The 13,815-nt window shown below is 41.4% G+C and overlaps 1 protein-coding gene across 1 annotated transcript; it reads right to left on the minus strand.

Moving 5' to 3' along the window:
- Positions 1-3,587: 3,587 nt before the first annotated feature.
- LOC138975965 (uncharacterized) lies at positions 3,588-6,679 on the minus strand. The gene is made up of 2 exons (XM_070348737.1): positions 6,082-6,679; positions 3,588-5,415 (listed from the first exon to the last, which is right to left on the minus strand). Exons 1-2 carry the CDS (start codon positions 6,395-6,397, stop codon positions 3,968-3,970), a joined length of 1,764 nt encoding a protein of 587 aa, XP_070204838.1. The 5' UTR covers positions 6,398-6,679; the 3' UTR covers positions 3,588-3,967.
- Between the last annotated feature and the right edge of the window lie 7,136 nt (positions 6,680-13,815).

The raw sequence follows: 13,815 nt of genomic DNA on the forward strand, positions 1-13,815 counted from the left end.
TTCTTGTGCTTAGGCTGTGTATTGGACTGTCATTGTATGCCTGCATTATTAGTTGTCAGTAATTATTACATGTGCTGATTGTTCTCTTTGCCTGCGCGCGTATAGTATGTTGGTTATGTTTGGTCATAGTATGTTTGTTTATGTTTGGTCGTTATCTTGCCTGTGCGTGTATTGTATGTTTGGTCGCTTTCTTTGCCTGTGCATGTATAGTTTGTTGGTTATGTTTGGTCGGTTTCTTTGCCTGTGCGTGTATAGTATGCTTGTCGATGTATGTATTGTAAAGCGCTAAGAGTAGACATTTTTCTAGAATAGCGCTATAAAAGTTTGCATTATTATTATTATCTGGAAAGTGATCAACCAGTTGACACGTAAAGAAACCGTAAAATCTTGTCATTGATGTACCTGCGGATGATCTTAACATTCATTTCACTTCTATTGTTGAAAAAATAATCACAAATGATAAATCAAAACAGAATAATCTGGACAAGTTGAAACAGTTTTGTGTTTCAAAAAATATTACACATAATTTAGACATCCCCCTGTTATCTGTGAGCGAAGTCTTCCATTATCTGATATGCTTAAAACAAACTGGTACTCATGGTCTAGATAATCTTGATGGGAAAATTTTGAAGTTGTCTGCCCCTTTTATTGCAGAATCTCTGACATACGTTTACAACTTGTGCCTGGACAAATCTGACTTTCCCGCCAAATTAAAGGAGGCAAAAGTAATCCCGCTATTCAAATCAGGTAATTCTTCTGACCCCGCCAATTACAGACCAATCTCGATTCTTCCTGTTTTATCCAAACCACTTGAAAAACACATATATACACACTTGGCCGCACATTTGAAGAAATACGACCTTATTCATTCAAATCAGTCAGGCTTCAGAGTAAATCATTCGTGCCACACAGCATTAATAAACCTTCTTGAAAACTTGCTTAGCAACATTAATAATAATGAACTCTGTGGTGTCCTATTCGTCGATTTTGCAAAAGCATTCGACGTCATTAATCATGAGTTACTTTTAAGAAAATTAGCTGAGTATAGATTGTCACCCCAAACCCTATGCCTCCTCTCATCTTTCTTAGCCGGACGAGAGCAATCCGTCTGCGTGAATTCCACTATGTCAAGTAAAAGACCGGTGTTATATGGAGTCCCCCAGGGTTCTGTCCTTGGGCCACTTCTTTTCTCTCTGTATATTAACGATCTTCCTTTTAGTGTTAATGATGATTGTGAACTATTTGCTGATGATACGACCATACACACTTCTGATAAAAAATTAGACAAAGTTTATTTATCATTGCAGAACAGTGTAGATGATCTCATTAATTGGACGAATTATAACCACATGAGTCTTCACCCCCAAAAGACCAAATACATGTTAATTACAACAAGGCAAAAAAGACAAAACATCAAGAATAATCCTCATTCCTTATTAATTGGCAACGATGCAATAGCGGAAGTAGGAGATCACAAAGTTTTGGGAGTAAATATCGATAATAATTTATCTTGGACCCATCATGTTAGATCGTTGTGTAAAACCGTGTCGAGGAAAATATATTTGTTGAACAGAATAAAGCACTTTCTTGATCCACACTCAAGGTTATTATTTTATAATGCATACATACAAACCATCACGGATTATTGTTCGACCATCTGGGACTCTGCCAGTGCAAACATTTTAAAACCACTGTACAGTCTACACAGACGAGCACTAAAATCAGTTCTATTGAAACAATCCAGTCTTGTTTTGGACGATTATAAAAAACTTAAGATTTTGCCTTTAAAAGAAAGATTTAAATCAAATAAAGGCGTGCTCCTTCACAAAATCCTTTCCGGCCATGCACCGAGTGCTTTCATTACAAAATTTAAAGCCAAACCAAGCCGAAAATTCAACGTCCCCATTCCGCGGATAGATCTCTTTAAATCAAGTTTAGCTTATTCTGGCAGCGTTTTGTGGAATTCTCTTCGAGTCCCAACAATCAGTTCGAGTCCCAACAAGTCTCAATACTTTCAAAAAACACCTCTCATTACATTTAATGTCAAATTACGAAAAGTCACAGTGATGGAAGACTTCGTTCTGATTATTTTCATATTGATCATATCTGTCCATAAAGTATCAGTGTTTCATAACGCAAGAATGTATGTATAGCCTACAACGTGTATATAGTCATGTGAATAGTTTTTCTGCCTTGCTTATCTTTTGTAATTGTTTTACGTATGTATATATATATATATATATATATATATATGTATTCAAGATTAGAATAGTCCCTCTCTGGGCGAGGGCTGGTTGAAAAGAAGCTCGTTTATATTGCTTATGCCACAACCCTCGTAAAATAAAATTTGATTTGATTTGATTTGATTTGATCTCTCTCTCTCTCTCTCTCTCTCTCTCTCTCTCTCTCTCTCTCTCTCTCTCTCTCTCTCTCTCTCTCTCTCTCTCTCTCTCTCTCTCTCTCTCTCTGGCTTCACCTTTTCTACAATGATGAGTTTAAACATAGGCACGGAGGAATTTGTGTCGAGAGGCAAAAAGGGAACAATGGAAATCCTTAGAACGCTGAAACAGTGTGGTATTTTCTCATGCGAAGTGTTTTTCAAACTGTTTGATGCTCAAATTGTTCCTTCACTGCTCTATGCTTCTGAACTTTGGGGTCACAGCGAAAATAAACAGATCGAAAGGGTGCACCTTTACGCGTGCAAGCTTTTTATGAATGTACCAACCATGACACCTAACGACATGATTTACAGTGAACTTGGCCGTTATCCACTTCACATTGAGTCCGCTGCAAAGTGCATTCAATATTGGTTCCGCTTACTTAAGCAGCCGGACGTTAGATTTTCTAAGATGGCATACTTGTCCCTATTGAATATGCATGAAAGGGGCCATGACAACTGGGTCACACGTGTTAAGTCTTTGTTTTGTGAGCTTGGTTTTGGCCTTGTGTGGCAATTTGGAAGCGTGGCAGATGAGAGACTATTCCTGCGCACCTTCAAAGAACGATTAAGTGAAAACTTTTGTCTGAAATGGCTCAATCATACGTCACAAAGTCCTCGCTTTGAACTTTACCACAGTCACAAAAGTCTGATCGGACGAGAACATTATTTAGACTTTATAAAAGTGAATATCTACAGGACAGCTCTCAGCAGGTTCAGACTTGGCGTCTCTCCATTCAGTGCACGCAGGCAACGTTTTTCGCATTCGGAAGCAAGCCGGCTATGCCCTTTTTGTACAAATAAAACTGAGGATGAAATACATGTTGTCTTTGTGTGCCCAGTGTATCAGGCTATTAGAACCAGATATATTGGCATACCGGTTGACTCTCCATGCGAACTCCAACTGTGTGAACTGTTGAAAGGTAGCGACGAAACAAAAGCCGTAAGTTTTGCTAAATATCTATTCCTGGCTTGGAAAGCGAGGCAGAAGAGACTTGATGTTTGATTCGTGACATGAAAAATGTACCCCTCGGTATTACCGTTACCAGAAAGTTTTCATGGTTGATACACTGTTTGCTACGATGTATATATCTATATGGTGAGGTGACTATATTAGCAAGCAACTGCCAAAAATATTTAACACCATGTATATGTCACAGGGGAAACCGGAATCCAGGGGGATCTGGAATCGCCCTAGGGGAAATTGGAATTCTAGTTTCCCCTAGGGGAAACTGGAATTCCAATATCAACTGGAAAATATCTAGTGGAGATTGGAATTCTAGTTTCACCTAGGGGAAACTGGAATCCTTTCTTCAGGGGAAACTGGAATTCTGATTTGCCCTAGGGGAAATTGGAATTTGTATTATAAATGGTTTTACTGCTGATAAAGAACTATATTTGAATGTTAACGTGAGTGATACTGTGTGTGTATGGTTAACAATTATTTATTTTCATTCCAACAATGACAATTAAAAGATATTCTAGCGAAAATAAAACACAATCAATGACCAGCCATGCATGTGTAATGTTCTATTCGGTATTCTTGCATGCTTTGCTGTCTGTGTGACACTTGGTGCCACATTCAAGTCCTGCTTTTCTGCAGCAACAGCGCTTTGTAGTACACGGCCCTTTACACTTGCACACGCTGGCACCAGATGGCACCCTTGAACCCGTATCACGCCATTTCACGGAGAGACGACACGCTTTGATGAGAGATATTTCCTCAAGCAAGTCTGGGTTAACCTCATTCAGGCTTTCAAAATGTACACTTCTCAAATCGGAAAGTTCTTCGCCTGCGATCCACGGCCCGAGGATTCCGGTGGCGGAGTACAATTTGTACAGGTGCCTTTGTCCACCAACAGGCTTTGACATGAGTACTTTGCACGGTAACAAGCGAGCATCACTATTAGCTCTGTCTACCTTGTGGATGTTCAAGCCCACAGTATCACCAAGAGAGTACACCTTCGTTCTCGAAGCCACTTTCTTCACGTACCGTGATTCTTGTTTCTTCGCGGCTTTCAAATATTTTTTTCTTGCTTGCATCCTTTCCTCTCTGTGTGAGTCACCTTCATCAACGTCAAACATTTGACTTCGCCTCCATGTCACAAACTGGCCGATCTCTATGCATTCCTCGAATGGATTGTCTTCCACAGGTATGAATTCGGCATCATGTACTTCAGTAACAGACACTACAGCGTGGCTACTTGTGTTCACCGACTGTCCATGGATCATGTTTCTACTTGGACACTCTGTGCCTGTGGCAATCATTCGGTGATCATGTAACAAAATGTATTCTCTGCCGCGCTTTCCATGGCTATGGTTGCTGACAGATTCCTCCAGGCGCCGAGGTGTATGCTGTGACGAGTCCGATGTATGCGGCACAGATTTCTCCAGGCGCCGAGGTGTATGCTGTGACGAGTCCGATGTATGCGGCACAGATTCCTCCAGGCGCCGAGGTGTATGCTGTGACGAGTCCGATGTATGCGGCACAGATTCCTCCAGGCGCCGAGGTGTATGCTGTGACGAGTCCGATGTATGCGGCACAGATTCCTCCAGGCGCCGAGGTGTATGCTGTGACGAGTCCGATGTATGCGGCACAGATTCCTCCAGGCGCCGAGGTGTATGCTGTGACGAGTCCGAGGTATGCGGCACAGATTCCTCCAGGCGCCGAGGTGTATGCTGTGACGAGTCCGATGTATGCGGCACAGATTCCTCCATTTCAAGTTGCTGAAGAAAATCCTCGGGAAGGTCCTCTTCATACAAAATCCCTTGACGAGACAGTTCCTGCCACAAAGACGAATTTGTCCTTGGAGGTTGTCCAAAAACCAGTTGGTAAGGTGACTTTCCGGTGGTGTCCGAGATTGAGGTATTTATGGCATGTACGACAAATTTCAACCCTTTTGTCCATTCGGAGCCGTGTTCATCCATCCATTTGCCCAACTTGATCTCAAGGTCACCGTTCCCACGTTCCACACAACCTGTGTATGAAGGAACGAAATGATTAGGAACGTTACTTTTATTCTCATTTCTTTCAATCTCCTTATTTCTCCGGGCAATAGTTATGGTATTGATTTAAAGGGGCCCTCCATACTGTTTTTTGGCAAATCACTTTATTAGCCTATCAAAATCCTCACAATGGAAAATGTTTGTGACAAAATTTGTATGTCTCAGAAGTACCTTGACGTCCAAGCAAACAATCTTCCGATAGTTTATTTTGCCTAGTTTTCTTTAGATTATCGGAATCCTCACATTGGTAAATATCTGTGACCGAATTTGTATGTCTAAAGTTATGAGCCAAAAATAGTTCTATAGTCGGGTGAGAACGCCAATTTATTAAAAAAAAGAGTGAAGGTCTCCCCGACTGCATTGCATTCAGAGCGCTCATTGATGCAGTTTATTGTGGAGGAATGCTAGCTTCCTCGAGATTAAAACTTGGGTAAAATTTAGAACTTAGGAAGGTTGGGATTCAGGTCAGCTAATAAAAAGACAGGGCAACAATTGCTCTGGACGGGCCCTTTAATAAAGGTGTAGAAGACATCCACAATTCATTGTTAATGCTAATAACTTTAAAAAGCAAAATGTCAAAACTTCAAATATGTGACGTTTTCTGAGATTTTGGTCAAAATTTCAGTTGTTCATCTTACCTTGGGATTGGGGATGGCGGGGTCTGCCATGGATGATCACCATTCCAGGCCACATCGTTGTCAGCTCATTGATCACCCTCGCAGTGAATTCCCGCCCGTTGTCGGTCTGCATAATCTTTGGCGCACCGAATACACTGAACTGATTGATCATAGCATCGGCGACTTCTTGTGCGCATTTGGACTTTAATGCGTACGCCCAGCTGAATTTCGTGAAATGATCACGGGCATGCAGCACCCACTTGAAATCACCATCAGGTCTATTTCTGTAGTCAATGAGATCAACTTGCAGACGCAGAAGAAAGGTGAGATTGATCATCGGCTTCCCAGATGGTGCATTTTGGTGGACTTTTCTTGTTGAGCAAGATGTACACGTTTTCAGGAAAACATCAATTGCGTCATACTTTATTCCAGAGCAATTGGTTTTCACCTCGTGCCATGTTTTGTCGCGCCCAGAATGGCACACTTCCTCATGACACTTCTTGATGGTCTCAAAGGTGTCTTCTTTTGTAACAAGAGGAGTTTTCGCCTTCACGCAGTAAACAAGTGTCCGAGTTCCAATTGTTTGGAGGCAAAAATGTTGACCAGCCCTGTGTTTGAACTTGGCTCCTTGTGCACATTTCGCTCCTTTGGCCAGCTGAAGAGCTTGAAGAATATGGTTGTATTTGCTCTGTGATGTACAAAACGCCTCCTTCTTATTATCTTCTAAAGTCATGATATGATCTTCCAAGAGTTGGTAAAATTTATCTTTTTGCTCCATGGTAGAACATGTACAAGTAAGTACAACTGGTTTCACATTACAGTAAAACTACTGTCGCCAACCTAGGCAAACATGAAAGCAAGTAGCAGATTTTCCAGAGTTGTGTGTAAACAGTGTTCACATTGTTAAATATAAGAATGATTAACTCACACCACCGATGTGTGCATGATTCAAACATGAAAGCAAGTAGCAGATTTTCCAGAGTTGTGTGTAAACAGTGTTCACATTGTTAAATATAAGAATGATCAACTCACACCACCGATGTGTGCATGATTATCATTCCTCATGCTTTAAACTAAAGGGAAGTATGACTGATGATTACATACTCGGCTTATTGTCGAACTATGAGCGAAGTAATAGTGTAGGTAGTCATGTTTAATTCGCTTTGTAATTTGCAAAACATTCCACAAAGCATGTGTTAAATGCAAAACAATGTTTGTGAATATAATATTTATCAGCAGTGAAACCATTCATAATACAAATTCCAATTTCCCCTAGGGCAAATCAGAATTCCAGTTTCCCCTAGAGAAAGGATTCCAGTTCCCCCTAGGTGAAACTAGAATTCCAATCTCCACTAGATATTTTCCAGTTGATATTGGAATTCCAGTTTCCCCTAGGGGAAACTAGAATTCCAATTTCCCCTAGGGCGATTCCAGATCCCCCTGGATTCCGGTTTCCCCTGTGACATATATACATTTGATTCGATTACGTGAAATGCTGATTTTGTACATTTTCTCTTTTTTTTACCATTGTAAAAACCAAATCACTGGTTATACAATTAAACTATCCAATCCAATCCAATCCAATCTCTCTCTCTCTCTCTCTCTCTCTCTCTCTCTCTCTCTCTCTCTCTCTCTCTCTCTCTCTCTCATTGCTTGTTTGACAGAAACTTTTATTGGTGAATCGTTTGACTTTAATGGAGTGTTCCCAGATTATTCCAAATTCATTGCTCCAGCATACAAACTGTCGCGACAGGGTAGACATTCTGGTGGCGTACTGCTTCTGATTCGCAAAGCTCTGTCAAAATTTGTGAAAGAGGTGAAAATAGATTGCCGTAATACTGTGTGTGTTAGGATTGATAAGTCTGTGTTTAATGTTGACAAAGATGTCATGCTGATCGCGTGTTACGTTGCACCAGAAAATAGCCCTGTCTATGACTCACTTGAACTAAAGGACGGTGTAGTGATTTTAGAAGAAAATATGCTGCAGGCTCTAAGAGAAGAAGACGTGTATGTTGTGATATGCGGTGACCTTAACGCAAGGACAGGGCGTGTGCAGCCGAAGTTTGAAGAAACGTTTATTTACACCCCAGGTTCTGACGATGATGACGAATGCATTGAGATAGGATCGAAAGACACTAAAAAGAACAGTTTTGGGTATTCACTTCTAAACTTATGTTTTATGTTTGATTGTGTTATTATGAACTAGATGAATACCCGCTTCGCCGGGTACGGCTGCGCCGGGAAGAAGTCGAGCCGAATACCCGGCTGCGCCGGGGACCCGGCTATGCCGGGTGTACGCCGGCTTTGCCGGCGCACCGCACGGAGGAAGGGAGGTAATCGCGGCTGAAAACACTGGAGAAGATAAGGAAGAGTTACTGGGAATGGATCCAGAGAAAAACCAAAATCGGTTCAGCGCTGCGCGCTGAGAGCACGTGTTGAAATATCTCATCGATGAGGTTGTGTCCGGGGTGTAGCTGAATACGGTCTCCAAATTTGAAAAAGATCCACCGAGAACTTTGGCCGTGCATCGCGGACACACACACACACACACACACACACACACACACACACACACACACACACACACACACACACACACACAGACAGACAGACAGACACAAGTCGTATATATATATATAGATAGATGGGTTTTGCAAAAGTGATGCTGACGGCGAATTCACGTTCGTCTCGCCACACGGGAGCAGTGTGATAGACTATGTTCTTATGTCAGAAGATTTGTATTTCACAGAGTGCGATTTGAAGGTTGGTGATCGCATTGATTCATGGCATTTACCTGTGGAATTTGTGTGGCAAAATACCAAAGTCTCAGCACAGAAGAAGGGGCAAACAGAGAATGGTGAAGACCGAATAATTTGGTCTGAAAATAGTGCAGGAAGGTACAGAGACGAGTTACATTCGGATGATTTCCAGCAGTGTGTGCACAAAGCCCAAACTGCATTGGATTCAAATGTGGATACGTCCATTGATATTTTCCAAAAGGGGTTATACAGTGCAGCAGTTTGTATGTTTAGAACTGTTGGGAAGAAAAGGGAGCATGTAAATGAATGGTTCGATGAAGAATGCAGACAAAAAAAGGTTATTGTAAAGAGGTTTTTAAATAGACTAAGAGAGCTAATAAGCAGGAATATGAAGCTTGCTGTGAACTATATGTTCAAGAACGAAAAGTTTATAAAGAACTCCTCGAAAAGAAGAAAGCAGAGTTTGATGAAAAGAGAGTGTTGAAGTTGAAACAAGCAGCAAATGACCCAAAGACCTTTTGGCAAACCATCCGGTCCCTAAACAGAAAGTCTGTGATATATAATGAAATATCAAAGGAGCAATGGTTTGAACATTTCTCGTCTCTTTTTAAAACACACGATGCTACAGACAGTGATAACGCCCCACAACAAAATGGGACAGATGAAGGAGAACCAGTGGCCCCTTTTAACGATGAAATCAGTTTAGATGAGGTGCAAGCAGCTATAAAGAACCTTAAAGCTGGAAAAAGTGCTGGCCCGGACATGATTCTCAGTGAAATGCGTAAAAATGCAAATGAAGTGGTGTTCAGTTATTTGGTACAGTTGTTTAACACACTGTTTGATTCTGGAACTTTCCCTACAGAGTGGTCAAAATCCATTATTGTACCGATTCATAAGAAGGGTGACGTGAACCAACCAGATAATTACCGTGGGGTGTCCTTAACAAGTGTTCTAAGCAAAGTTTATACACACATCTATATATATATAGACGACTAGTGTCTGTCTGTCTGTCTGTTCGCGATGCACGGCCAAAGTTCTCGGTGGATCTTTTTCAAATTTGGACACCGTATTCAGCTACACCCCGGACACAACCTCATCGATGAGATATTTCAACACGTGCTCTCAGCGCGCAGCGCTGTGCGCGCTGAACCGATTTTTGTTTTGTTTTGTCGGGATCCACTACCAGTAACTCTTCCTTATCTTCTCCAGTGTTTTCAGCCGCGATTATCTCCCTTCCTCCGTGTGGCGTCAATCCATATTCCCGTTACTACGTTACTATTTTTAGAAGGTCACTGCACGTTACTATTTTTAGAAGGTCTCCAGTGTTTTGCGCGTTTATCTCCTTTCCTTCGTGCGCCGGCGAAGCCGGCGTACACCCGGCAAAGCCGGTTCCAGGCGCAGCCTGGTATTCGGCTCTACTTCTTCCCGGCGAAGCCGGTACCCGGCGAAGCGGGTAATCATCTAGTCCTAAATAAACGTCTTACACACTGGTCAGAAGACGAAAACAAAATGACTGAGGAGCAAGCGGGTTTTCGAGCGGGCTACACAGCACAGTTGATAATATTTTTACGTTGTATGCTGTAGTCCAAAAGCACTTGGCCCGAAACATGAAGCTGTACGTAGCCTTCGTAGATTTTTAAAAAGCGTTTGACTCCGTGAACAGAAATGCATTATGGACTGTTTTGAAAAAAAAATGGCATTAATGGAAAAATGTTTAAGGCTTTGCAAGGTGTGTATAAGTCAGTACAGGCATGCGTGCGTGAGAAATGTGCGTATTCCGGTTATTTTGATTGCCCGAAAGGAGTGAAACAAGGGTGCTTACTGAGCCCCTTGATGTTTTCATTTTTCATAAATGAATTAGCAGTCGAATTGTCTAAAAAGGGGAAACACGGTATACAGCTGGTACCTGGTGTCATTGAACTGTTTTTAATGCTTTTTGCGGATGATGTTGTGTTGTTGTCAAACACAGTGACAGGCCTGCAGAACCAGTTGACTAATCTGAAAAAAGAAGCGGACAGGTTGTCACTCACTGTGAATTTGGATAAAACAAATATCATGGTTTTTCGTAAAGGAGGGCACTTATCTGCAAATGAAAAATGGATTTACGGGAAAGAAGAACTCAAAGTAACAAATTCATATACATATTTGGGTATGATGTTTACGACAAAGTTGAGTATCAGTGGTGTTTTAAATGAGTTTAGCACAAAAGGTAAAAGAGGTGTCATGGCGATACAGAAGACCATGCGGAAGTTGAACACAGCAGACCCATGTCTATTTTGGAAAATGTTCGACACTCAGATCGAGCCTATATTGACATATGCAGCAGAAGTGTGGGGTTTAGATGAAGCTCAGTCAATAGAAAAGGTTCACACCTTTGCAATAAAACGCTTTTTAAATGTGTCATTACATTCTTCGAACAAAATGGTTTTTGGAGAAACTGGTCGCTACCCGCTGTTTATTAGAACAACAGTGAAGTGTATAAAGTATTGGATTAAGTTGCCCAGGTTGCCCATGACACGCCTTAGCAGGCAGGCTTACAAAATGTTATTGGCACAGTCTGAGGCAGGTAGAGAGAATTGAACAACAAAGGTGAAGAAAGTATTGGTTGAGAATGGATTTGGCTTCGTATGGTTAAGTCAAGGGGTCGGAATGGAGAGGCATTTTTTGAGACAATTTAAGGACAGGCTTATTTGTTGTTATAAACAGAATTGGCATTCTGAAATAGAAGAAAATGTGAAGTATAAGTGGTTTTATTCCTTCAAATGTGCATTTCAAGCAGAGAAATATTTGTGCATTACGGATAGATGGAGAAGGGATAATTTTGCAAGATTCAAACTGAGGACATGTGGTTTATATAGCAATAAACAGTGGTTTGTAATTGATGAACAAGTACAAAATTGCTTATGTCCATTGTGTACAGAGGAACCAGAAGATGAAGTCCACTTCCTCTTCAAGTGTAAATGTTATGCGAGTTTGAGACAAAAGTTTGCAATTTTAGAATGTGCGTCCTCTCAGCCCGACATGAACACGGTGTTTCGACTGCTGGCATCGAGTGATTTGAGAGTGATGAGCTTGCATGTTTTATTGCCATGGCTTTGGATATAAGGAAGAAAAAATGGAAGAAAGAGAATGTACATTGTAGAGTATTAAGTAAACAACAGATGGGTGGTCTGTTCCCATAACATTCTTAATGATTTAAGTTTTAATGATGTGTTTGATGCTTTTAGACTTTTTAACGAATTTTAATGCATTATTGTATGATAATTATGCAACTGGGAGGAAGAATCCGTGTGTGAGCGTGAGCGTACGTTTGTGTGTGTGGCAGAGAGAGAGAGAGAGAGAGAGAGAGAGCGAGAGAGAGAGAGAGAGAGAGAGAGAGAGAGAGAGAGAGAGAGAGAGAGGAGTGTGTGTGTGGATGTGTTTGCAGAGATGGTTATGTTTATTTCTTCTGTAAATTATATCCCCTTGTCACAAGCTGAGGACAATAAACTCTCAAAGCGTCACTCTCTCTGTCTCTCTCTGTCTCTCTCTGTCTCTGTCTCTGTCTCTCTCTCTCTCTCTCCCCTCTCTCTCTCTCTCTCTCTCGCTTCAGCAGACTTGTGTTATTCGTGTTCCAGAAGAGACGAACCCTTATTAATCAGGTTCAGTGACATGTCATCAGGATTTCAATGTATTTGTTGAACTATAATCTACTAGAGGAATACCCGGCTTAGCCGGGTGAATCGCGAGACAGAGACAGACAGCGTGGCGGTTCGCCGTCTTAGAGCACGTGTTGAACATTTTCATCCACCAGTTTGTGCCCACACAAAGGAAGGCAAGAACATACAGAGAGACAAAAGCCGCCAGACCCCATCACAAACAGAACTCTACAATCCACAGGTGTTGCCTGGCGAGCTAGCTATAAATAGCTGACAACGTGTAAGGCGAACAACTCTGCAGAGTCTGCTGTGAAGGGCGACGGTAGTCTCCCTGTCACACTCGACCCCCTTTGAATGAACTTTGTCCCCATAGTTCCGAACCATGGACCCGCCAAGCTTAGGTCCCTCCCAGGTTGGTGGAATGGTAACAGCACGAAAATGATTCAGTGGCCTGAACATATCATGTCGAGTCCCATCCCTGTCGACGACGCCAAATGTAACCAAGTGCCGAAACACCACAATCACCTTTGAAGGCGAAGTCCACTCAAACGGGATTGAGAATTTTAGAGCTTATTTCTAAGCCCTATAATAACTGTTATGGCTTCTCAAAGGAAGGCCAGAACATACAGAGAGACCAAAGCCGCCAGACCCCATCGCAAACAGACCTCTACAGTCCACAGGTGTTGCCTACACACACACACACACACACACACACACACACACACACACAGAAGCCGTATATATCTATCTATATATGGCCAGGAATCTGTCAGTGTGTCCAAAAAGTGTTACACAAACACCATTTTTTAGACTTGCTTTATCTTATTAATGTTGTTGTGGGTAAGAAAGGAGATGTGGTTTTTAGCAGAATAAAACTGTTTTTATTGGTATGGGCCACCTGGGGCAGTTAAAAACCCGTTATAAACCGTTATTTTCTAATTTTTCACCGATCTTTATGAAATGTTGTGGTTAGGTTGGTTGTCCCTAACTGAATTTCAACAAGAATAAAAAGTTGATTTTTGGCAGTTAAAAAACCGTTAAATCCCGTTTTTTCACCAATCTTTATGAAATTTTGTGAGTAGGTCCGTTGTCCATAACTGAGTTTCAATACGTACTTTTCAGAAGAAAAACAAGCTTTTGTCAGTTATAAACCGTTATTTTCTAATTTTTCACCGATCTTTATGAAATGTTGTGAATTTCAACAAGAATAAAAAGTAAAATTTTGGCAGTTAAAAAAACGTTAAATCCCGTAAGATCTACTTTATTCATAGGTTTGTGTGTGTTCGTTTGAAAGAGCAGTGAGTGATAATAGCATGACGTTAGGCTTTTTGAGCTAGCATCGTGGCTTACGCGCTTAG

Source organism: Littorina saxatilis, linkage group LG9 (genome assembly GCF_037325665.1).
Source record: "Littorina saxatilis isolate snail1 linkage group LG9, US_GU_Lsax_2.0, whole genome shotgun sequence".
In the NCBI taxonomy this organism is placed as follows: domain Eukaryota; kingdom Metazoa; phylum Mollusca; class Gastropoda; order Littorinimorpha; family Littorinidae; genus Littorina; species Littorina saxatilis.